This window comes from Tachysurus fulvidraco, chromosome 21 (genome assembly GCF_022655615.1).
Source record: "Tachysurus fulvidraco isolate hzauxx_2018 chromosome 21, HZAU_PFXX_2.0, whole genome shotgun sequence".
Classification (NCBI taxonomy): domain Eukaryota; kingdom Metazoa; phylum Chordata; class Actinopteri; order Siluriformes; family Bagridae; genus Tachysurus; species Tachysurus fulvidraco.
The window spans coordinates 6,633,709-6,659,855 of record NC_062538.1 but is presented as its reverse complement, the minus strand read 5'-3'; the positions used below and the strand labels follow the sequence as shown (position 1 = coordinate 6,659,855).

Sequence of the window (26,147 nt, the reverse complement as noted above, 5' to 3'; positions counted from 1 at the left end):
CAATAAAATCATGTTTTGATAAGAAATGAAATTTGATGCAAATTATATTTAATATGTTCTCTCAAAAATGACCAGCCACATACATACTATTTTTTTTTAGTGTAGAGGCCCCTAAGCAACAGCCCAGTGTATAATCCATCATTCATTCACTCATTTAGGGCTCATGTGGTGTTTAGTGTATAGAAAATACATTTATTTTAGATTATCGTATTTATTTTCTTTGTTGCTTATATGGCACAATGTAGTTCTAACTATTTCTTTGTAATCTATATATTTGCCTTATTTATTTACACAATGTGTGTGTGTGTGTGTGTGTGTGTGTGTGTGTGTGTGTGTGTGTGTGTGTGTGTGTGTGTGTGTGTGTGTGTGTGAGAGAGAGAGAGAGAGAGAGAGAGAGAGAGAGAGAGAGAGAGAGAGAGAGAGAGAGAGAGAGAGAGTGTTTGTTTTCATCTATTGTTTATGGTTTTTTGAAGCATTAATTCTGTTCATTTTTGCTTATCAATAATATGATATACGGATAAAGCGGTAGAAAATGAGTGAGTGAGTGAGTAATATGAGTGGTGTATCCGGGACCCTTGAGTAAGTTGTAGCTTCATCTTTACTTTTTTTTTCATCTTACATTTCTACTTTACAGAAAATATGAATATATTTTACTAAATCAGTGTGAGAGGGTTTTTGCTTTGTTTGTTTGTTTCCCCCCTAACATTTAAACACGTTTTAAATAGTCATTGACAAGGTTTGTAAACGGATACTGATGATCCAAATGTCCCATCACGATGAATAGATCTGTGCACAGACGTCTTCATCTCTACTAATACGCTTTTGTAGGATTTTCAGCACAAGATGGCGATGTTGCTCTGGTTTAGATGATGTTGAACTGTTCATGTTAAACTCTACAAATTCTTTCATTTCTGTCGTCGGGTGCAGGAAGAGCAGTAGCAGGCTGACTTTCATGACTTTCACTCTTTAATAGGTTCTTAATCCGTACTTTTTTTATTCTTTGTGGCATTTTTGTTAACGTTATTTATCCAAATACCAGGAATCGTGTTGTGTTTGTTTCTGTGTTGCTTAAGAAGGGCTTTCTGACGGAGATGGACATTTATTACTGAACTCGCCCATTGTGGTATATATCAGAGGTTTGCAGGAGGTATTGTGATATATATATATTTATAATACAATGTAATTTTCTTTTCAGATAACAATGTTACAAATTTTGAAACCACTGTTGTTGCATCAGCATGTAAAGTGTGAAGCATCCTGTATGAGTTTGTTCTTGTCATTAAGTCATTGCAATTTCACTTGAATATCACATCTCTGATGAGAAGTGAAGGTAAAGTTAGATATCGGATATTATGGTACAACAGATGAAATGTTTTATATCTATGTCATGTTAGTGGGCATGTTTTTAATCAGAAAGAGTGACGTGAATTGAGGAACTTGTGAACCCAAAGACTAAAACCAACATAACCAACTTCTTTTATCAAGAATTATTGTTATATATCATGTTACATGACATATATATAACATGTTGTTATATATCATCAACTTCCCGAGAATGAACCCTAACAGGAACCTGAAAGATTCATGTGTGTGTGTGTGTTTGTTTGTTTGTTCAGATCAGCATGGAGTCAATACGTCTTGCTTCTCTGTGTATCATCATTCTTTGCCTGGTGAGGAGAAGCACAGCAGAACCACCAAAAATACCAGACCACATCCAGCCTACTGACAGGTTTTCAGGTCAGAGAAATAACCTTCATCTACTTGGTTTCTACACACACACACACAGACCATTTTACAGGTAAACATGACACTTTGGTCACAGTTTATCAGCCCATTTCATCCTTGCCTTTTAAAACAAGGAAAAAACACAAACTATCTTCAGCTAGAGTGACAATGTTCACCTTAATATCGATGCTGGATTAAGAATATTTCTCCAACCATTAATATCCATCCAGCATCTGTGGCGTGGTTAGAAACCGACCCAGATGAAGGCCAGGAGGTACTTGACAGACCCATAACAGAACCATTCACAGAGATTCCGCTGCAGATGCCAATAACCTGCCAGTATCACTGTTGTGCTCCAGGTATACGACACAGTTGTGTCTAGTTACTGTAGCAGTCTAAAAGGATGAGCGTGATGGTGTTGAGGACAGTATCAATAGGGCCTGATGGGAAAGAATTTATCCCACCATCAGACATTCAAACAATGCTAATCTTTACAAAGGCCTCATTCTCAATTCTATACATTTTAAATTCCATCCAAATACAAAATACATGTTTTGACTGATTATTTAAAACATCCATTTGTTTTAATTTGCTTTATATTATAGTGTTGCACAACTGTGGGAGTTTCATTCCCCATTTAGCACCAGAGACTTATTATTAAATCTAGTTAGACTTATTATTAAATCTGCAACAATGGTGTCTCACTGGTGCAAGATTCAAAATATCCCATGCTTAGACTTTCATTTCAACATTTTCAGTGGAGGAGGTAGAACCGGCAGCGCAGTTAATGACAAATTGGGCAAGTTTAAAGGGGCCACTGAGATCTTGTATTATAGCAAATCAATATGTGCATACAAAGACACCATGATTGTGCATTCAGCATGTACATGATTTACAGAATCGTTTCTAGTGTTTAGATATATTTCACAAATTGGTAGAGGGTAAAGTTCAGATAATGGAGAGAATATTCTCTGCAATGAATAATGTCAGAAATGCATGCTCACTTTGGTGACATTTTCCCACTCAAAGGCTAATAAGAAGAAAATTGTCTTTTTCAGTTACCCAGTTTGGGGTTAGTTTTAGTTCTTCTATGTGGTTTTTGGACTGTAGTTGGGTTGGAAATTTTGATGAAAGATTTAAACCCTGCTTAATGATACTAGCTCACATGTGAAGCACACCTTCCTGTTGTACAAAGGTAAATGTAAAATAGCTTTAAACAAGCTGCTAGGCTGTATGTTGGATAAGTGTATGTTGTTGAACCTCAGCTTCTGCTTTTGGAGTTAGTTTAAAAATTCACTAGATAGAAACCTGCAGCAAGTCAGGTGTGGTCTTGACTTAACTGTGTTGTTATTAACGTTGCACTACCCCACCAGAATATTTGATCACGAGTTACTGTTGCCGATGGTCATGTGGTTGGATGGACTTGCAGTTATACGGGTCAGGGGTGTTTACAACTTTAGCTTTAGATTGTTGCATTATTGGCAAATTGTGATTTAATCAAAATACACACTAACTGAGTAAATCAATTCACACTACTAGACTATTACTCACAACAATTTAGTGGTCTACTTTATTATACTGGGTAATACTGGACTAAAAATTTGTCACTACATTTAACTATATTATCCCATCCCTTCTCAAACAAAAGAATCCACGATGGATTAGAAAGGACTGTAACAGGCTAGTAAAGACTTGACTGACCTGATAAACATTATACAGTAAGAATGTAGCCACTTGGCACCAATCATGTGCTCTATTTTTTGTCCAATATGAATTAAGTCACATGAAAATTTCTTTCCCTGTGAAATTTTTTTGGTCATGGACACAGACAGACATGCTGATCTGTGCACTAGTCCATGAGGTTTACATAGACATTCCTTGGGGTGAAAGTGATGACGAATACAGTGACATTCTCCTAATCACAGAATGATGGATGTTTTGGAAGCCTATTTAAATGTTAGTTTACATCACCTGAGTTGTTTCTTCCCTGGGAGACTGTTAGAAAGGAAACGAACGTAAGCTGGGCAGACAAAAAAATCTTATGTCATGTTTATATTTGAGCAAATGCTTAATTGTAGTTTTTTGTAAATACAGTAAGTTGATGATGATGTAATAATATGCTTCAGAAGATACACAATTAATTGTGCATGCCGAAAGCATCTTTAACAAAAACTCCATCTTCTATTCTGTATCACTTGATATAGTTCTGGGCCAGAGTTTACTCTATGTGATGTATTCTGTAGAATGAAACCTCTCTGAGGTTGCTAATTTTCGATTCTATTCAAATCAAATCAAATTTTATTTGTCACATACACATACATACAGAGTACAACATGCAGTGAAATGCTTTTCAAACATAAAAGGAATGCAATTAGGGATAAAAAATAAAATCAAAAGGAGGTAGATAAATAAAGTATAAACTATATAAAATATGAAAATATATGTGAAAAATAATGTATATACATAAATGCATATGGTTTTAATTGTTGTCCTTAAAGTGTCCATGTGTAGTATGGTGTGTATTAAGTGGCACTGTGCTATGCAAGTCCAGAGTTACTGTAATGTGACAGTCCAGAGTTAAAGTGTCATAGTGGAAAAAAGGGTGTGCTGAAATTAACTGAAGATGGAGGGAGAGGTCCAGTACTAGATCCTGTGTGTTTCCTATTTTCAACTGGTTTACATTAAAGATTATTTAAGCAAAACCATAATTCTTTTCTAACGCTTCACAAAAAAAAGGAAGGCTTTTTATTACCCGGGCCGTGATGTTGATGATTGTTTGTGTAATGGGGCAGAGATACAGTTTCTTAACCTCTCCTGGGAGGAGGCACAATACAAACTTCTCCTTTTTAAGGAATTGATGTAAAATAAACTTTGTGGTTAGAACGTGAAGCTTTGAGGCAGTTTGTAATGCTAATGCAAATTCAGTAACTGGTGAGTTACTTCGGTCAATGAATTAGTTGTGAAGCCAGTTCAATTTCAATAAATATTTTTGATAGTTTACTGAACATATGCTGTCATATTGACCGCTCGCCATTTTAGATGTCTGTTATGTACACTATGTACACTGTATAGTCTACAGTAGTTCTTTATGGTCTGTATAAGAGATGAAACTTGCACAAAATGTGCAAATCACCAGCCACCTCCTGCCTTATACTAATATTTACTCCTAAAAATCAATAAAGCACTCCTGCACCACCTTTTTTTCAAAACCTATGTCCAATTCAATGTCTCGTGTCTGATAAGGATACAAATCTGGTTTCTAATCTAATTATTCATATATCAAATTCTTACTTACAGCATTATATATATATATATATATATATATACATATATATATATATATATGTGTGTGTGTGTGTGTGTGTGTGTGTGTGTGTGTGTGTATACATATAATAATGCTTTTTTGTTTGTTTGGCACTGTTTTTGTTTTTTTAATTTCTCTATACAAATGCAAAAAATATGATTTAGCTAGATTAAAGGGAATAATGCATTCGGAAATGAATTTTTACCTACAGCATTCCAGCTAATTCATAAATTCATTAATTAATGATAATACAATTGATCTTTTTCTGTGTTTTAAGTCCGATGTTTCGACAAAAGGTCTTTAGAAAGGATTAGAAAGCAATACTTTATTCTTAGCATTGCCAGGTGTTGGCTGACTTAGTTGGTATTTGAGTGGAAGAGAGGATGTGGTTCAAAATTCTGTGCCGCGTATTTTGCTTCAAAGATATGAAGCGTTGCATTACGTAGTATGATAACTCCATAACGATCTTACTTAGAGTGCAGTGTGTGTCAGAGCAAAAGATTGCTGTTTTCTCCTGTTTGATAACATCAAAACAAGCAAACAAATACAGGTTTTGTTTCATTTATACCAAGTTGCTGGAAAACATAAAACATTTGGTTTGTATGTCAGACAAGTAACAGTCACTTTTGTGAGACATTGTAGATGTTATTATTCCACCTTTTTTGCAGATGTTTTGAAGTTACTATTACTTTATCCAACATAATAATAAGGCATAGATAGTAATGGATAGAAATGCATTTTTAACCTTGTTCTGGGTAAGTCAATGGTGAGAAAACATCAAGTCACATACAGTGGCTAACCATAAAACCCTTATGCACCATACCTGTTTTAATTCAGTGATATTTATAGATGTGTTTACCATGACCTGGTTATCTTTCACTCTCATTATGGCTCTAAAGATGTGTGAACACACCATTTATAAAAAAAAAAGAGAAAAGAAGTGGTTTAAATGACCTTCTTTTTTGTGCAAGTCTATGTTTGCAAATATTACATACCTTTCTAAACAGTGTAGTTGCTTAGCATTAGCTTAAATTTGTATTTTATAACGTGTTTGTATTGTGACTAGCATTTGATCAATGCTAATTATGATAATACAGTGATGAAATAATATTGTTTTGTTATTTAAAATTTGCCAACATTTTTGTAACAAAACAAAGCACAGAGCGCTGACCTCAACCCGACTGAACACCTTTAGGTTGAACTGAAACCTTGACTGCGTTCCAGGCCTCCTCACCATAACATCAGTGTCTGACCCATTAATTCTCTAGTGGCTGAATGGACAAATCCCTCTACAGCCACCATCAAAATCTAGTGGAAAGCTTTCCCAGAAGACTGGATGTTAATAAAACAGCAAAAGGTTAGAGATTAAATTTGGAATGTGTATCCTTACCGCATTCACATCTGGAAAAGAAGAAGCTATTTTCTATACTTTTTAAAGATGCGTTGTATTAAGTCAGGCTGAGGGCTGCTAAGGGCTTGTAAAATATTGATCATATTATGAATCAGATCAGGTTTCTGACAGACTTTATTCCTCTTTTTTGTCATTGGTTAAGGAAATTGCCATCTTTTGCTTGTACGTGCATGCTTGTCCAGTCAGGTTAGGGACATTTTAAGGCTGCATATTTTGTAAATCCTCATGGCTCCATCAGGACCTGACTGATTTTTTAGGTCTTTTTCCCCACCTTTGTCCTGACATATGACTACTGAGCACACTTTTTTGTTTTTGAACACTAATGCAGATGAAATGGTTGCTGTAACCACTAAATGCTCTGTCTAAGTGAAACTACCTAGAATGGGTGAATACAGTATGTGTAGGATTTAATTCAATTCAATTAAAATTTATTTGAATAGCCTTTTAACAATGGACAATGAACAGCTTTACAGAACATAAAAAGCACAATACAAATGAAATATTATACAAAGATTAATATAATACAAAAATTCACAGTTACTATTAGACTTATTTGCAAATGTGTTTCTGAGGCGATTGTGGTGAGGAAAAACTCTCTTCTATGGAAGAGGATGAAACCAGACTCTGTGACACTGGAGGGTGTGATTATAAATATAAAGTCAGACAGTTGTGTATTGACTGTATATTTATAATCACACTGGAGGGTGTGATTATAAATATACAGTCAGACAGTTGTGTATTGATGAGGAGGTTGTTGTCTTCAAAGGCCATATGTATTTGGCATCTCCACATAGAATGTCCGAATAGTTCATGAAGTGGAATCCAATTGAAGCTGGTACTATACATCTCTAGATGCCTTAGGATCCTCATGGGGATTGCCTCATCTCAATGAAGTGTAGTGGTTTGTAAGATGACTGTAAAAGTGGCTTTTATATGCATATCGATCTCACTGAAGCTGAATGATGCACGTGCTCTGATGACGACCAGGTATTCTATTTTTTTATGCCAATCCAAAGACATGCATTGTAGGCTGATTAGGCATCTCAAGATTGTAGTGTGTGTATGTATGTGCAAATGTGTTATGCAATGGTCTGGCACTGAATCCGCTGTAATAGGCTCATAAAATCTGTGAAAAGAATTTGGGACTTGCAGAATTTCAGATTGCTTTAAAATTCAGTGTAACCTTTGTGTGTAAACTAAAATCTCTAAAATTAATTTGTGATCATTGACTTTCACAGAGGTGAAGATGTGAAGCTTAAGCATCATTGCATAAGATGTGGTAGCTGATAATACATCAAATCTATGCTATATTTAGAGTGGCTCAGTTTCTTTCTACTCTGAAGGAATAGTATTTTTACTGTCATCACACAAAGCACTGTTGTTTTGTTTTGTTTTGTTTAGATTTTTATCATTCGACTTGTGGCATCCTTGTGTCTTTGCAGGGACTTTCCAGACTAGATGCACAATTTCAAAGCAAACCATCTTTTACAGAGTATTATCTCCTTTAGATAAGCTCTTCACTATGGGGCAAAAGTTTAAAGTTGTATATTTATTATAGGCATTAAGCCTATATTTTAATAGACATGTGTATCAGACACACCTTTCGTAACATCAAGAAACAATATTAAAGTTAACTCTGAGATGCGCACACTTTAATTTTCCTCTTCTCCTACTGTATCAGTAAACGTGCAGCTGTGCTGTGTTTCTGTCTATTAATAGTGCAATAGTACATCAGTAGCTGTATGAACTTCACTTCAGCCCTCATGCTGTTAGGGTTATTTTTACAGTGGAACCCCAGACTTTCTCCTCTTTATTATTAGTACAGGAAAGAGTACAGAATTATGTGTTGAAACCAGGATACATGCTAAATTGTTTATGAGAAATATTAGTTTCTCATTTCAACACTACATGCAGGATGAATTGACTGTTGGATTTTTAGGATGTTGGTGTGTTTTTTATTGGAGTGGCCAAGTCCTGGATCACCACATTTTATCCAAAAGAGTTAAAACAGTCCATTTCTGGTTTAAATACATAAAAACATATAAAGAAGATGGTTACATTTGCATTCATAATTAATACACTTGACAAATTGAGCAATTACAGAAGGGCTTTGTAATGGGTCGTGGTGGCTCAAGCAGTTGATCAGGTTTGTTGATCAGATGATTGGGGTTCAAGCCTCTGCACTGCCAGCTGCCACTCTTGGGCCCTTGAAGCAAGGCCCTTAACCTTTACTGCTCCAACGTTGCTGTATCATGGTTGACCCTGTGCTCTGACCCCAACTTCCAAAGTTGGGCTATGCAATTGAAAGAATTGCACTGTGTTGTAATATATATGTGACAAAATAAAGGCTTCTGCTCTATTCTTCAAAAAAAATATGCTCATGCTAGTTCATTATGGATGAAACCGAGTATATTATTCTGAATGAACCTACCATATTATGTTCTAAATAGATCATGAATAGAAAGCTCACTATTCTTCTTCTTCATTGTCTTCTTTCACGTCATCCAGAAAGTTTCCACAGGTCATCTGTTTGAAGACAGATGTGTGCCTTGTGACTTAGAACCCATGGGACGAAAAAGTCACATGAGCTGGAGGTTTCTACTTTTCATGTGGGTGGGAGCGAGGAAGTGAAAGAAAACCCATGTTTAGTAACCTGCCCAGAGCATTTACAGTGTTTATTCATGCATCCTTAGTTTAAAATAAGCTACTAGTTTGTTTATACAGGCTGTCAGAAAAATCAGGAACCACTTAGAAAAAATGACATATACTGAGTTTGTATATATTATTTACAGCATGTGCTCACCCTTATGTCATGTGCATCTTCAAGTTTGCTGTACCATGCTTTACATCATTTTGCTCAGTATCTGATCTCTGGTGCTATCTGGATGTTCAATTCTGCTAGTAGGACTAATGTTAGCACCAAGCTAACAAAAGTGTTAATTTAGCTACCATGAAGCTAACGGATGATTTACAACACATGACTTAAAAAGCATCTTACAGTTCAACAAGTTTTAGGATAATTTAACTAGTATTCTGACAGACGTTACAAGTAGTATTTATTAAACTGATTTATATTTTATAAATAAGCTTCACTGCTAACATTAACCAACTAGCTAGCACAAGGTAACATGACCCAATCTTCACAGAACAATTGTAGCTAACCTGCTAACATAGACTTTATTTATATAGAATTTATTTCAGTATTTATAATTATTATTTATGTTCCTCTCTTTCTCTCTCTCTCTCTCTATGTCCCTTACTACTCCTGCAGAGTTTTGTATGATTGATAAGGTCCTGTGTCAGGATGAGAATGCTGTGCTGAGTTTCGCGGCCATCAGAAGCATCCACAAGGATATGGATGATGACGCAAATGGCAGTGTGGATGTGACGGAGACAGATGGGGTGAGAAATGATGATTTGAGGAATTTTAGCCTATTTGTCCCACATTTTTATCCGTGAGGTTGTGACCCTATATGACGAAGTTCCCACTAAAGATGCTTACCAAATATATATTGTTCATATGTGTGTAAACAGAAAACCATATATATATGGGTAGTTGACGTGACATGGCTTTTTCACTGTCACAGAAGATAAAACATAATTTATTTCATATTTTCATAATTTAGAATACTGTAAATGGTTAAACATTTTCTTGTTTTATATGAATTTGTTGTTTTAATACCCAAGTTATTGTTAGTTTTTTTAGAACTTTGAGCCAAATCTCAAAATTGTCCTATGGTGTGACGGTAGACAACATTATTTCATAAATATTACATTTTATAAATAAAGAAAATAATGTTTAAAAATCTTAATGAACACTCCTGGCATAATTGTGCAAGTGTCTATATCACTAAGTGGCCATCACTTTTCATATACATACATTTCTAAAAGTGTAGGAATTTCATAAAATTTGTCACAAAAAATGTCCTTTGGTGTTATGCAAAAACCTAATTTTAATTTGGGCAATATCATGGACAAGTACATTTAATTGAAAGACCCCACTCAAGGTCATGTGACTGAAGACCCCCATGAAGGCCATGAGAAGTGCACATGGTAAGTATTTCTCTCAGAATTGTTTAAATATTTAACTATGTTTTAAGACCACTGAAGTTGTTAAGTTTTTTTGTCCTTTGGTGTGACACCCCACAGGGCAAAGTTTGTCAACTTCATCTATTCATGGTGAAAATGATTCTAATTAGTACTTTCATGTAAAATATCACTTTAAGAAAATAATGTTTTAATAATGTGAACAATTCTGTCTCAAGTATTTATTTTATGTTATTTAATATAATTTCTTAGTACTTTTTAAATGTCACACCATAGGACACATTTACAGTATTGTTGAGTGAAAAAGTGAAGAAAATATGTGAAGTCATTGACAAAATGAGTGACCAGTACTATTTTCTGAAACTGCAGTTTTCATACTCCACAAATATATGTATTTTTTCTTAAAAAGTTATGCTTTCCAAAAGAAGTACTTTTTCTTGGTCATTTGTCAACTACCCATATATATTACTAAATCTGTTATCAATGTCTGCACAAAAAATAATTGGATCTTGTCCTCATGATAATAGATATTTATATGCTATAGTCTGCTTTGTGTATAGTGTGAAGTCAGCCAGCTGTCACTATGGCAGGAATGGGGATGGCCAGGGATTATTGCATAGAGCATAGTCTGTACTCAGTGTCCTCTGAAAAGGAAAGGGTCATGTTCTGTCTGTCATGAGGCAACATGTCATGCTAGCCAGTGCCTTGTTCATGTGTGTTCTTTTATCCTATTAAGAGACAATATCTTCTGAGAATGATATTTGTTCCACCAGTACAGATCCAGAGACTTGTAGAAAATATGTCATCGCAAACCAAAAGCCAGTTTAGTGACTTTTGAAGGGCCATGTTTAAACTCTCTACACTGCATTCACTGTCTGCCATCCTAAAGACAAGTTACAGCATGAGCCTTTAAACGCTGTGTCACTTGTATTAATCAAACCTGCATGTCCTGAGAACGGTTCAGTTGCAGCTCTCTGTACACTGCCTGTTGAGTAAACTCCCTAATCACTGACTGACCATAGTCTATTCAAGGTCATGGCCAACAGCTCTGTTTTTCCATCTAATCATCAGTGCGAGTCATAGCACTAATATGTTGCACTGTTCTTAACGTAATGTGTCATTCATTGTAGAGCATAGTGATATTAATGGTACCATCCAGCCATATAAAAGGATATTTCTTATTGTTGGAAAACACACACAAAAAAATTAATGATGTAAACACGTTACTCTTGTTCTCTACAAAGTAGATCAAAATTGTATTGATCAGTGTCCAATCTGAAAACAAGCAGCTATGACAAGTTACATTCCCACTTAAAGTTGAATAGCATATGGCGATGGATGCAATATACAGTAAATGCATAATGACTGAACGACTTCATCTTTGTAATGTCAAAACGTTTTTGTCTGCAGTTGTCTTCAGAACAGCGTGAAATGAAATTTTTATTTCTTACTATCGTAGCAAAATCTTGAGATTCGTCTTTGTTCATTCTCTCAGTTTCTCAGAGAGGATCTGAAGTATCATGATCCCAAGGCAAAACACAAGAGTTTCCATGGAGCTGACCTGCAGATTACTGTGGAGGACATGTGGAACTCCTGGAAGGCCAGTCGAGGTCAGCACGTTTACTCGTCCATACACGCACCATAAAAACTTAACATACATACACAGTGTGTTTGGCCACACTACTCATGTTCATGCTTTGATGCCTTTGTTAACCTCTGCTATGGATGAAAGACAAGGTGGTTCTGTCCCAGTGTGCCATTTGTAGTGTTTGATGATGGGGCCAGTGGAGAATTTCAGCATACTGACAGCTACTAATCCCTTGGGCGTGTTTGCTCACAGTGATATTTCTCTCTGTTATGTGACTACAAGTCTGAAGAGGAAGTCATGTAACAGTTTATGATGAGGTTTTTCCCACTGGGACAGAGAGAAACACATTTTTTCCATTGGACATAGTGATGAAAAACAGGCCACATCTATATGCCATTATGTTAACAGAGAAAATAAAAAATGTTCTTTAGAGTGGGTGTGACTGTGTTTGTGGCTTTAAATGGAAAATTTACTGTTTTCCTCCTAAAGTCTAAACCTCCTAATTGCGTTTCCTTAAAATTGAGACTTATGAGACTAATTGAGACTTATGTTAAGTCTTGCAATCTTTATAATTCTTTGGACAGTCTGGTACATTTTCTGAATAAATTTGGCTAGACACTTCACTTCCACACTACACTTAGGTTAACTGAACATTTTGTACATTTAAATTTTTCCCCCAATCTATCCTGTTTCCAACCAAAACTGTGAAATAATCATACTATCTTACTATATATCTTTCTTAGCGTATGCATGGATGGTGGATCAAGTGGAAGTTTGGCTAACTGATCATGTGAAACTGCCACAATATGTCGACTCCTTCAGGAAGAATAAGATTACTGGCCAAACCTTGCCCAGGTAAAACAAAGTTATACAGTCTTGCATACTTTTACATTTCTTGCCATAATTATATAAGTTTTGTAGTTGTTGAAGGAATTTGATAAAAAAAAAAAATAATAAAAAGAAAGTTACTTAAACCTTAAAACTGACTTGAAGCTAATTTGATTTAATAATGTATGTCCAGCTTTTACACTAGTACACCAGACTCCTCATCAAAATATCAGCAAATTGTTGAGCTTAGCTTTCTTAGCTAAGGTTTCTCTTCTCAGATTAAGCAAAAAATGTATTGTTTGAGTCTGGCAAGCATTTAAATTTTTCTCTGTAGGTGTTTAACCACGGGGTATTTTGCACAGATAGATGATGGCTTTTTTTCTAGTCTTTATTTTGCTCTGATTCATTCAGTATTTCCATATAAGTACAATGTTCCTGATTAAGAAAAAATTGTCTTTCAGCTGTGTGTGATGTTTGATATGCAAAGATTTTTTCCACACGTTGTGTAGTGCAGCAGAGGCGTGGGTTTCAAAATGAGTATCATATACTGTAGTTATTCATCAATGTGCATCACAAGACAGTAGGGTGTAGATATTTCTAGATATTGAACCTCTTAATTCCTTAAGGGACCTTTATATAAAAAAGATAATAATAGCTCAGACTTGAAATATGCTTGTCCTAAGAACTAGAGCTAAGCAATTTTTCTACCCTTGAGTTAGAATGGTTCATTAAGTCTGTATATGTTGCAAAAGACTAATCTAAATCAAATCTAGAGATTTTGCTGTATTGTATGCATTTGAAATTTCTTTATAAACTGTACATTGTGTATCACCTCTCATCATTAGACTGGCTGTGAAAAATGCCACCCTGACGCTGTCCGTGTTGAAGATCCTGGACCGCAGTCATGCTCAGAAACTGCAACTTAAAGCTCTGGAGATAGTCCTGTTCGACCAAGAGTGTAGGCATCCCAGTTACTCTTTTTTTGTCTTTAGAAGTATTGGAATATACATTTCTGCTAGCTCAGTGCTAACATTATATGCTGTTCTAAAACAAATTTGAATTATTATTACTGCAGTATTCAGACAAATGACAAAACAAGGCCAAAAGACAGTGAGGTAAATAACACAACAGGCTATGCAAGTATTCAAATGCAGACAGGGGACCAACTACTTCTTTTGCTAAATGAATCCTAAATGAATACTAAAATGTTACACATCATTTCAACCATAACAAAATGTCATACAAAGCCAAACCTGTCCAGCTTGACAATGCCCCTGTGCACAAAGCAAGCTGCCTTGGTCTGCCAAGGCTGGAATTGAAGAACCGTGTGTGGCCTGTGTGAGTCCTGACCACAACCCCACTGAACACATTTGGGATGATCAGAAATGCAAACTGCACTCCAATCCTTGTCGCCTGTTATTGGAACCTGACCTCACTAACGCAAATCCCCATAGCAATGTTTTAAAATCTGGTGGAAAGCCTTCTCAGAAGAGTGGAGCCGACAGAGCTAAATCTGGAAAGGGAACATAGGGATGTTATAGTCAGTGAAAGACAGAAAACAACATTTTTGGTGCTGTGAAATATTTAACAATTATTTTTACTGTAACAAAATTAATTTGACTGTCTAATTATCTAGCAGGTGAGCCCTCCAGTTGATTCAAATGAAACCATATGGTGAATTATATTAGATCATACTATCTATTTGATTATTCTTTAGTGTTGTTGTAGAATTGTAGTTATAATAGATGTAGAGGAGCCTGCAGTCTAGAGTAGTCTATCATGGGACTCGCAAAGTGTAACGGATTACACAGTAATGCAGAAAGAATTGGTGTTGTTCATGGGGATTGTTGAGAATAGGTTTGCAGGTTAAGTCAGGCACATCCAGAGTCTATTTCTAGATTCAGAGAAAACACACAGGATTATTTTTACATGTAAGTGAATATTTTCAGTCCGTGTTTGGAAATAGCCAGGTGCTGTGGAGGGAGAAAGCATACACAGCTGGCTAAGCATGGAGAGGGAGAGGGAGAGAGAGAGAGAGAGAGAGAGAGAGAGAGAAGAGTAATGCTGCCATGCCACATTCTTTCAAGATAATTATCTTCCTCAAAGCTTCGCTATTTGAAGGTTTTTATTACTAAGCCTGTAACTTCAAACTTACCCCAACCCTAACTTTACAACCTTATCCAAAGCTGCTAATATTTACATCCTTTACTTATATTTATATCCTATACAGTTTGGTGCTGCTACTTTGAACTCAAAAAATTTTAGACTTAGTAGTTCAACATTTTAATCATTGAACCTGCAGTGAAAGTCTGCGCCCTTCAAATCAAGTTACAATTTGAACATTTATAACACAGCAAGCTGCAATCCACTAATTTGCTTGGACAAGCGATATTCTAAGAGTGCTTTTATTTTCTCTAACTGCATTTTGACGTTTCATTGTTTATATCTTTCCACTCGTCTTTGTTCACCATGTAAATTTCCACCTCTTAGTTCAAAAACGGTTACTACAGTAGTGTTAATGAAACCATCAGTGGACAAATGGTATGAAAATTTTTTCATGAACATAACTTTTGCTTGTGACAGTTTTGAGCAAATGCCATCTTTCTACTACTCTCACCCGATATATTAAATTCTTTCTAGAGACCTGTTTTTTTTTCACTCCGTCTATAGTCTGTAGATGTTTATTGACTTTATGTATTTAAAGATCAAGTTCTAAAAGACACTTTTATATCTTAGAATGAGGCTTAGAAAAATATTGTTCTTTGTAAGCACACTTGTTCTTGAAATAGGAATGTTTATTTGACCAGCAAAGTCTTAATTGAAAATGAAACCCAAGGAAGATTGATGCACTAATTGGATACCATGAGTAACTCCATTACTGGCAAGCTTCCATTTTTACCATGTTAGGTTGACAGTTCTTAAATATACTGTATAAGCAAAGGTTATTTATATGCTTTCAAACACATGATATCCTGCCTTCAGCAAAATAGCAACACTAATAATTTTAGGATTGAATCTAATATCTTAAAATTATGTTACATTGTACATAAAGCATAGAAATCTGTCCTGTAAACTACAGAGCGATCTAAAATGGTTGGAGACCCATCAGTGCGATAATGATTTGTGGCCAGAGGTCCAGGAGAACATAGATGCCAATTATCACTCCACTGTTAATCAGAGTGACAACTGCAGGTGTCTCTAAGCTCTTTCATATCAAAGAAGGTAGTTAGCATCTAAGCATTTCTAAGCATATTCTGCATCACACGTCCTGTGATGCTCTATAAGCAGCAGCTTGAACAGATGTAGCGTCTTCACATGTCCCAGAGGAAACGTGTTTTCTCATCCTGTCAGATCTGTAGCTGAAACAGACGAGGACACATGGTATTAGCACACAATCCACCCAGTAAATGCAAATGTATGCAAGATCAATTGGTACAAGTAATGCAAAACTGCTGTGTATTTTCAATATGTTTTTCTTAATACACTCAAACAGGATTGTATTTTTTTCATAAAGTTGTTTTAAAAAGTTAATAATCATGAATCCAAAAAAAAATCTGCAGTAAAATTTTTTGTAGGAGATATTGCAGTAGATTTCAGCTTAAAATGTGGACCTGGAAGTACAAGGAGACTGTTCTACTCTCTGCGCTTTGGTTAAAACATGTGGCCTAGAGATGTTAAAATATTGATCAGAATATTGTGGTTTCAAGCTGCCACTGTTTATATGACATATAAAATCTTCTTCTGTGTTCTGTATATTACCAATAGACTGCCAATTTATTCAAGATTGTTTATTAATTTTAGCCCCAAATTCTGTAGTATTTATTAATTATTATTTCCTTAAACATCTTGTTTGCATACAAATGTGGTTTATACTTTATTTCAACAAATGAATGCAAAGTACACAGAGCCCATAAGTGTTTGGCTTCATGTGACTGATAATGATAATGATGATAATGATGATAATGATGTGTAAAACAGAGAGAAAGAGACAGACATTATGATTGTAATAAGGAAAACGTAGTAGATCCTAAATTTGAATCCTTGAGGAGGAAATTTAATCAACAGTATTAACAGAAAACATTGTATGGAAACGTTAGAATAGCAAGTAATCCAATTAAGTTCTGTAACTAGAATATATCATCTTCTGTTTAGATAAACCAATAACCACTCAAACTAAACCTGAAATGACCTGGAACCTGAAGTGACCTGAAACCTGAAATGTTTTTAATCACATAACATTTCCACTAATTTCCCCACTGGACTTTCTTTATTGTGTAGAGAATGTAAAATGGACTGTAGACAGTAATAGAATTTGCTAATCTGTTGATCGAAAATCTCACTGTTACGTAGCTACAGGAAAGCCCAGTTTCTACGGGCAAAATCCAGATTTCCAATTTTTTTAAAAAAAAAAAGAAAAAAATCCTTTTTCTAAACTAGTAATTTTCGTGTTTAAATATGACTAGTTTTATCATTCTTTAAATTATATTTATTATTATCTTTATATTATATATATATATATAGTTGTAGGTATTTATTTATATATTTGTTATTTTGTAGTCTGATCAGAATCATCATGGGTTGTTTTCCTGAATAAATTTAATCATTACATAAAAAGATTTCTTATGAACTGGATATTGGTTTTGTAGCTGGACCTTAGTTTTTGTAACACATGCTAGCATATTGCATTGCATTACATTGCATTAGTAGCACAGGTGCTCACTGAACATTTAATTGACCCGTTGCTATTTTTTATTCAAGTGAACTGGTACAGCCAGTTGAAAGACTTGGTGCTGGTGGTGTCCATTGTAATCGGTGTAGCAGGCTGCTGGTTTGCCTACATCCAGAACCGCAACTCGAGGGATCACATGGGCAAGATGATGAAAGACCTGGAGGGACTGCAGAGAGCAGAGCAGAGTCTTCTGGACCTTCAGCAAAAGTGAGTGTCACCAGTTACATTTTACCTATTTGCATACTTATTGCATGAAAGTGCAGTTTCTAGAAACCAGTAGCAAAACTCTAGAGTTTTACAGTAGAAAAGAAGTATGAACATTATCACATAGATAGGATGCCTTGACAGCAAAGGACTAAATATTCATATAAGACTGAATATTTTTGCCAAGAATTAATAACTAAAATTAGAATTTAATGTGTGCAGATTTTAGTTTTATCTTTATTGTGGCAACCTATATAAATATTAAACTACATAGCCTGTTAGAATTAATGTGACAACAGTTTTCATCTCAGTCACAGAGGGTTGGTTGCACTTTCCCTCGAGTGTTTGCACCAAATAGAAATGCATTACGTTTACTAAGAATTTAGTGTTTCTGACTATTTATGCCTCGGTATTGTCCAGGAAACTCTGCCATCTGACACGCCCTTAATACATTTCAATGCAGAATTAATTTAATGCTTCCTCAAATACCTTAATTAAATTTAGCAGAAGAGGTAACTATGACTAGAAAACCTGTCATTTTAAGATCACCCTATTTAACAAAATCAAAATGTAAAAATTCTAAAATTTGTATGAATGCTAATAACTTGTTCCTACACACAGACTTCCATAATTGGTCATAAATGCACGACCGCTCTGAGCTGTTCTCATATCTTCTTTCTCTTGAATATATATTTTAAAGGCCATTTGTACTATCTCATGTGTTGTACAGTACGTGATACAAAGACATGTTGCATACTGTCACATACTCATACTTCACACCTGTCTCAAAAATTGGACTATATATATCCACAAAATTACACTACGTTACTTTTTGTTTCTGTGGGAGCAGCCAAGAGCCTATGAGCTAATGTGACAGAATTCATGAGCCATATTTAACTTTACTGCTATCTTTAGGTAGTTTGTTAACTGTAGGTATGCAATCATAAAACTATTTATTGGGGCTCTCACATTTAAAAAAAAAAAAAAAAAAAAAAAAACTAAATACGTTTTAGTGTCATTGTGTGTGTGTGTCCAGCTGTTGCTAACATCACTATACAAGTCCTCTCACATAGGATATCACACTACGGTTGCCAAATCCACAGTTGTCCTATAGAATTAGGTTACTTTTGACTCAACACTGCTTGTTTATTTACTTTTTTGTCTGAGAGTCCGGGATTGTATATTTGGAATACACTAGACATTGGGAATCCTCAGGGGAAATCCCCAAAGCTCAGGGAGAACATGCAAACTCCATTCACACACTGGAGGTGCGAGATATTAAATTAAACACTAAAACACTACATTGTACCACTTGTGAGCTAAATGTGTAATCTGGAAAAAGATATTTAAGAATAAACTAGTCTGTTACATACTGTTTGTGGACTGAGATTACAATTGGTAACAACTGGTAAAATGTTAATATATATTATATAACATAATTGTAACTAGCAAAAATACAGAATCCTGATGTTGCCCTACAGGAAAGAAACCTGATATGGTCTTTTGCTGTTGTAGTCCAAAAATATTTGACATGTAATGCGTTCCCAGGAGATCCGCAGGTTTTGAAATACTCAATGCAGCCTCTGTGGATTGCCAGCAACCATGTCATGGTTAAAGTGAATGAGAGCACATTTCTTCTCCATGCTGATGTTTAACTGAATCTTTTGAAAGTCTTGATTCTATGTGTTGTGCTGCTGTCACATGATTGGCTGATCATGACTCTCTAGGTTTACACATGTTACTTATAAAGTGGTCAGTGAGTAATGTATACATTCTTGGAAGAGAGAAAGTGAGTGCTGTTGTATCAATGATATGCTTCCTTGCAGTCATGGTTCATTTTCAGTCAGTTAGATAGAGGCGGCGCTCTCTGGCTGGGTGACATAAGCCTCCTCCAAAAGTCCTTAAATGGCAAAAGAGAAGCCGGACAGCTGTGCAGTAAATCCACACTGTTTGTTTCAAACAATCCAGACTGTTTGACCACTGCACTGTTCAACCATAGCATTGCACAAAAATCCTTTTAGCGCAGTTCACAGCTTTGTTACAATCGCTGATTTGAGCCTGATTTTTCCTAAAAGAGCTCTGGTTTAAACCCCACAGAATACAGGCCTCATCTCTACCATTCCACAGCCAGTCTCATTCTGTTTGTTAAGCCCTGCAGACATTGAAGAACATTCCATAAACTTTCCAAAACTTTCCATTTCAACAGATCCTTAAGAAGATTAGGGCTTTATGTTGCAGATATAACGTTTCTGAAATGTTTGAACGTCCCTTGTAATAATGGTGTGATAATGGTCTCTAAAGGTCCCACCACATCTCCACTTCCACCAGATAATCAAAGAAACGTCATTGTTCTTACAGCTAAATATGTTAAAGCAACATTGTAGGAACGTTTGTACACACCATGAAAACAAATTGTCATAATGTAAATAAATAAATATAAATACATAAATCTACAGATTTGATTGTTGTTCCTGGGATCATACTTTCATAACTGTACCATTACTTATTGGTAGGTTTAGAGTTTTTCTTGACCACTGTTACTTCTAGCTTATCACTATTTCAATATTTCTTAAAAGCTGCTTTGTAATGATGTTGATTATTAAAGCAATGAAACCTGTAAATATTCCTGGGATTTTGCCTCACCTGGAAATCACACCTAGATCCACTTCACATGTTTTGGCATGTAAAGCAAATATGCAAGCACAAAACCAGCACGCCTTTCTTTAACCTGAAGCAGTGTGCTATAATTGTAATTTTTTTTTATTGGTCATTGCTGGATCACTGTGTGTGGCATGAAATTTTCTGTCCTTCACACTAAGTCCTGCTTGGAACACGGTGCTGGCTGTTCGCCACGTCTCTGACCTTCATCCTGTCAGTCTGCTGTGAGAAAGCTTTGTGGTCTGTGAATGAATGAACTAATGCACTCGCTCCCTCCTACTTTACTGCCAACTCAATGCTGTTTAATTTTAAAATCATTTACAATTCTACAGTTTGGCCTGTTGTTTCATTTTAAGTTAATAATTTAGTCGTTTTTTTTAACATACTATAAAAGCCATATTGGATGAAAACATTTTATACAGTTGAATTTAAAATAATATAATACTGTTAGCTAAAAATTATAATTAAAATTATAACAGCTAAAACTGTTAGTTTTAAATTTTTTCAAGCTTTAAATAGATTTGTTGACTTAAATAGTTTTACCTTTTTTCCAAGAAGTAAAATACTTAAAAATGATTTAGAAATCTTTTTAATAATTAGGTTTAAATAATAATAATAATAATAATAATAATAATAATAATAATAATAATAATAATAATAATAATAATAATAACCGGTTAGTAGATTTTGTTGGGACCACACAACATTCATATTGACATGGCCTCAAACAATATTTACTGTACAGGATTGCCTATAAAACTTGGGCTGCTTTCCAGTGAATTTTTAGAGTAACCCTGTAATGCTGTGTCAACAAGACTTGAACAAATTGTCTACCAGTTTTTTATCAAGAGAACAAACATGGCAGCTGATCATAACACTGCCCTCTTAGTAAAAAAAATTATCTTCATGGTCTTTCAGTTGCACACAGTAGGGATGGTTTTTTCACAGTGTGCAGTGTGGGGAACACAGAATAGCTGATAGCATGAACTGTCCTTTTTGAGGTTAAATCAATGGAGCATTGGCTAAACAACATTTGTTATTTCGTTCAATTGTACAAAATTGTAATTGTTAAAGGTAATTAGCATTTCAGCAGAGCATAAGCTGTATGGAGATGTGTGATTATGAAGATTAGCATTTCTTGAGTGACTTGAGCTCTTCGATAATTTCAATTCATAAATATGAACTCGCTCACTGCCCTTATTCACTGACTAGAACTGAATTAATTTCTGATCAATTGAAGATACTGTTTCTAATTTTTCCTTTGTAGTGTTCATTGATTGTTTTGGTTTAGTAAAATAACTGCTGTCTGTTTTGCTCTCAGAGTAATGCCAGGCATTGTCTAGTGTCATATCTGTCAGCTTGATTTACACCTCACTTCCTGTTCACACTGCAATTGCATCAGTATTGCACACGCGATGACGGCAACAGGGAAGAACCACTCCCTCTTTCTTTCATGTCCTTGTTGCTCAAACTTCTTCCACAGTCTTTTATTTAGTTTTAAAATGAATAGATTGCTAAAGAAGAAGAAAAACAGTTTGCAAAAGAAGTCTGTCAAATGTGGCTTGTCTCAGCTTTGTGTGTGTGTGTGTGTGTGTGTGTGTGTGTGTGTGTGTGTGTGTGTGTGTGTGTGTGTGTGTGTGTGTGTGTGTGTGTGTGAAAGAGAGAGAAATGGCAAGTTACTGCACTGTACAGGTCACGTCTTGTTTAGACAAGCTCAGTCTAACTGTGACATGAAAAAAGGAGACACAGGCAAACATTTATTAGATTATCTTTCAGTGTTCAAAATACATATTCTTTCATGTGTGTACTTCATGTACTTCTTGTAATGCTTTCGTTAGTCTCCCTCTGCTGGTAGACAAGAACTGCACGTCTGTTTTACAAGATAATTCGCCATTCATAATTCTTTCAAATTGAGCAAATAATCAAACTGCTTTCCTGTGTGTGTGTATGTGTGTGTGTGTGTGTGTGTGTGTGTGTGTGTGTGTGTGTGTGTGTGTGTGTGTGTGTGTGTGTTTACTTTGTGCCCTGTTTTTTCCTGTATTGTTTTTTATTTAAGACTTGATTTGCAACAGTGATATAGTGATGCAGCCTGACATCAATTTGTCTACAATTACATTTTTAATTAATTAAATCACAAACATGATCCTTTTTTTAAGAATTGTAAATAATATCTGTAAATAGTTTTAATGAAGCATGAACATTAACTGCAGGTCTGTAGTGATACTTTTTTTATACTGAAATGCTGCATTCTTAAATCTGATTTGTTTCTAACAGCAGCTTATTTTCATGTCATATTAATGTTTTTTAAAATACTTTAATGTTTTTGTAGTAACAGATTTATAAAAGCATGCAATGAAGTGAGAAGGTTCTCAGTAAGCTGCATTTCCTTTATCTCATTAGCCTAAAGACAGAAAAATAAGAATAATGAGGTTCCTGTTATAAAAGGAAAGAAACTTTTTTCTGGATGTTCTACAATGTACTTATAAACAGATAGAAATTGTCATTTTTTAATAAATCAAAAACGTGATGGTGAATCACAGTGATTTCTAACACTTTGGGACTTCCTGTTATTGAAAATAAAATCAGCTTTGGGGTGTCAGTTGTAATTGTTCTATTTACTTGGCTGCATTACGCCACCCTCTTTTGGTTTTGCGCAACCCACCAGTGTTTCCACAGATGAGGCACAAATGCAGACAATACCTATGAAATGATTTGCACTCTGAAACCAAAGCTGTATGTGTGTGTAGGCTCCAGATAGAGCAGGACAAGCAACGCTCAGTGGAGGTGGAGAAGGTGAATCTGGAGCAGAAGTTGCGAGATGAGATTAATGAGGCTAAAATTGAGGCTCAGAGACTCAAAAACCTGCGTGAGGGCACAGAGAACGAACTGAGCTGTCAAAAATATGCAGAGGAGGAACTTGAGCAGGTCACACACACACACACATACACACGCACACTAAGATATGGATTGTTAGAAAGACCTTTTTTTCCAGTGGTAAAAAAATTATTATTGGATGTTGATGTTTTACTTTCTGAAATCATTTAGCTTGATATAGGAATTAAATAATATATATAACATATTAAATATTCAGACAAATGAAAAACATGCAAAGAATCACATTTTTTAAAACTAATATTTCTCATATTAGTATATTTGATATATTAGTATATTAATATTTACATTATTTTGAATAAATTAAATAAATAAATAACACTACAATATAAAAGTATTCTTCAGAATTTTCACTGTTTGTAGTTTTCATTTTTTTATTTTAAATTTAACTTTGGCAAATATGTCTGTGTGCGTGTGTGTGTTGTACTGTAGGTGCGCACAGCTTTAAAGAAGGCAGAGAAGGAGCTGGAGTCGAGGTCCTGGTCTCCACCTGAATTTCTGCAGAAGTGGCTGCAGGTCACACATGAGGTGGAGGTGCAGTACTACAACATAAAGAAACAGAATGCTGAGAAACAGCTTCTGCTGGCTAAGGATGGGGTGAGTCTCTCTCTCTCTCTCACAGGGACACAAACACACCTACAACATTATCAAATTGTTCCATCCACAATCACAAATTTTGTTCATATTTGTGTCTTTTGTTCCGCCAGGCAGAGAAGATAAAGAAGAAGAGAGGCACATTGTTTGGGACGTTCCACTTGGCTCACAGCTCCTCACTGGATGACGTCGATCACAAAATCTTGTCAGCCAAGTAAGTCTGTATTTGATGAGCACAGCATGAGCCATACATACTATCATTGTTATGCTGATCCAGTTACGATCATTAGCTCCAAGTTGTTCCATTGGAAGAAAATACTGGCCCTGTGACATGCACCAACTACGTTTCCATACTGTATCACTTACTCACTGTCCCCCTCACAGACAGGCTTTAGGGGAGGTAACAGCGGCTCTGAGGGAGAAGCTGCATCGCTGGCAGCAGATCGAGTCTCTCACAGGTTTGAGCCTTGTAAATAATCCAGGCCTGTCCTATCTGGCCTCAGCCCTCAATCTGGACCCTGCCTGTCTGGGGATCCGAACTGCCCCTCCACAGCACCTGCTGCTTTCTGACGATCTGGATGACATGGACGAGGACATCCTGTCCCCTGGAACTCTTCGCTGTGAGTTCAGCCTCAGTCTGACACACACACACATACTGTACACATATACATAAATAAACACACACACACTCTTGCACTGAATGAAAAACCTGGCAACGGTTCCCACAGAAGAGCTTGAGTGACTGCTCTGGTCCTTTAATCCTGTACTGTTAGTGGAGAAGTGAGGAGTTCATGAAGCTCTGTTCTAACTGCCTGATCTTTACAGATGCCGCATGGCAGATGGACCGGCGTGTGAGCGACCTTTGGCCTGTGGCTTCAGAGAGCCTATGGAAACATTCTGGTTGGAATCACTTCCATATAATCTCAGCTAATCCTAACATATCCCTCCATGTCCCTCCTAGCGTACTGTTCTTGTTTTCTTCCAGTCTCTGTGGAATGTGTACTAATAACCCCTAATCCACCAGCAGCCACTTGAAATCTACATCTTAATTTTTCATTAAAAGGATTTAACTGCATCCTGTGGTGTAGATCTGCAGGTTCACTTCTGACTCGGACATACACGGCTTGGGACAACTTTAGTATTTGCATGTTTTGAGTCAGTCCAGACGTGCTTAGAAACGTTTTCCAAGTGCTTTTCATAGATATTGACTGGTTTCCACTCAGACTTGTTGGAAGTCCAACTAAAATATATGAAGTTTAGAAGGAGTTTTAGTAGGGCTCAGGACTATATCTTAAATTCAAAATTCCATAAGTTTCTAGTGACTTATCTTGGTCAAGTGACTTATCTTTGAGAGATTGGAATATGACCTGGACAGAACGCCAGTCCATCACAAAGCACCTAACACGTACAACCACACACTCATTCACACCTAGGGGCAGTTCAGAATAGCCAGTCTAGAAATGATAATGAATTAGAGTATACATATTAATATAAACTGGGGCTACTGGCAGAGTAGGCAATGTATTTAAATCTTGTGACTGATCACAATCAAGCATTCAGAGCACTGTGGTTTAACTGTATTTATACTATCGCCTTTTAAAGTCCCCTGGTAGTCCAGCAGCAGGCCCATGCTCTCATTGTTTTGCCCCAGGGTTCGATTCCCAGGCAAAAAAAACAAATCCAGCCACTGAATAACTGAACTATCAGTGCTGGACCCAAGCCTGGATAAAAATCAGAGGGTTGCGACACGAAGGGCATCCGGCGTAAAACCATGTGCTAAATCGAATATGCCGACCAGACGATCCGCTGTGGTGACCCCGGACAGGGAGCAGCTGAGGGAACAACAACATAATAGCTCCTTAAAAACGTGGAACCTCTATATATTTGTCAGAATATCTGCTTGTTTTTATGAGCAACATATGACATTTCACACATCCTGTTAACTTTAAAGGTGTAAAGAGGTCAAACTTCCTCTCCCTAAGATTGCTTGAACAGGAAAGATATGGTATTTGAACATTTCTTCTGGTTGAGACATTTCTAAAGATGTCTCATTTCTAACAGTCAACAACCCACAGTTAGTTCCTACAGAGCAGGAAGTGAAATGAAATGCTGAAGCAAACATCCTCCACTCAACATGATCACTTTATTTATTTATTTGTTTGTTTGT

At 35.9% G+C, this 26,147-nt stretch overlaps 1 protein-coding gene across 5 annotated transcripts in view; it reads left to right on the top strand.

The window, feature by feature from the left end:
• Positions 1 to 848: 848 nt before the first annotated feature.
• Positions 849 to 26,147, top strand: part of stim1b (stromal interaction molecule 1b) — a 31,966-nt gene continuing 6,667 nt past the window's right edge. Inside the window, exons 1-13 of one of the 5 annotated variants that reach the window (XM_027156799.2) lie at positions 857 to 973; positions 1,074 to 1,147; positions 1,617 to 1,737; positions 9,712 to 9,842; positions 11,983 to 12,097; positions 12,819 to 12,930; positions 13,749 to 13,861; positions 17,662 to 17,839; positions 23,242 to 23,419; positions 23,819 to 23,983; positions 24,094 to 24,194; positions 24,365 to 24,600; positions 24,806 to 24,880. In XM_027156799.2, coding sequence (XP_027012600.1) covers positions 1,623 to 1,737; positions 9,712 to 9,842; positions 11,983 to 12,097; positions 12,819 to 12,930; positions 13,749 to 13,861; positions 17,662 to 17,839; positions 23,242 to 23,419; positions 23,819 to 23,983; positions 24,094 to 24,194; positions 24,365 to 24,600; positions 24,806 to 24,880 — 1,519 coding nt within the window. In that variant the 5' untranslated portion in view covers positions 857 to 973; positions 1,074 to 1,147; positions 1,617 to 1,622. Of the gene's footprint in view, positions 1,148 to 1,616; positions 1,738 to 9,711; positions 9,843 to 11,982; positions 12,098 to 12,818; positions 12,931 to 13,748; positions 13,862 to 17,661; positions 17,840 to 23,241; positions 23,420 to 23,818; positions 23,984 to 24,093; positions 24,195 to 24,364; positions 24,601 to 24,805; positions 24,881 to 26,147 lie in introns of all 5 variants that reach the window. The other 4 variants (XM_027156808.2, XM_027156816.2, XM_047805335.1 and 1 more) reach the window with 4 other exon arrangements.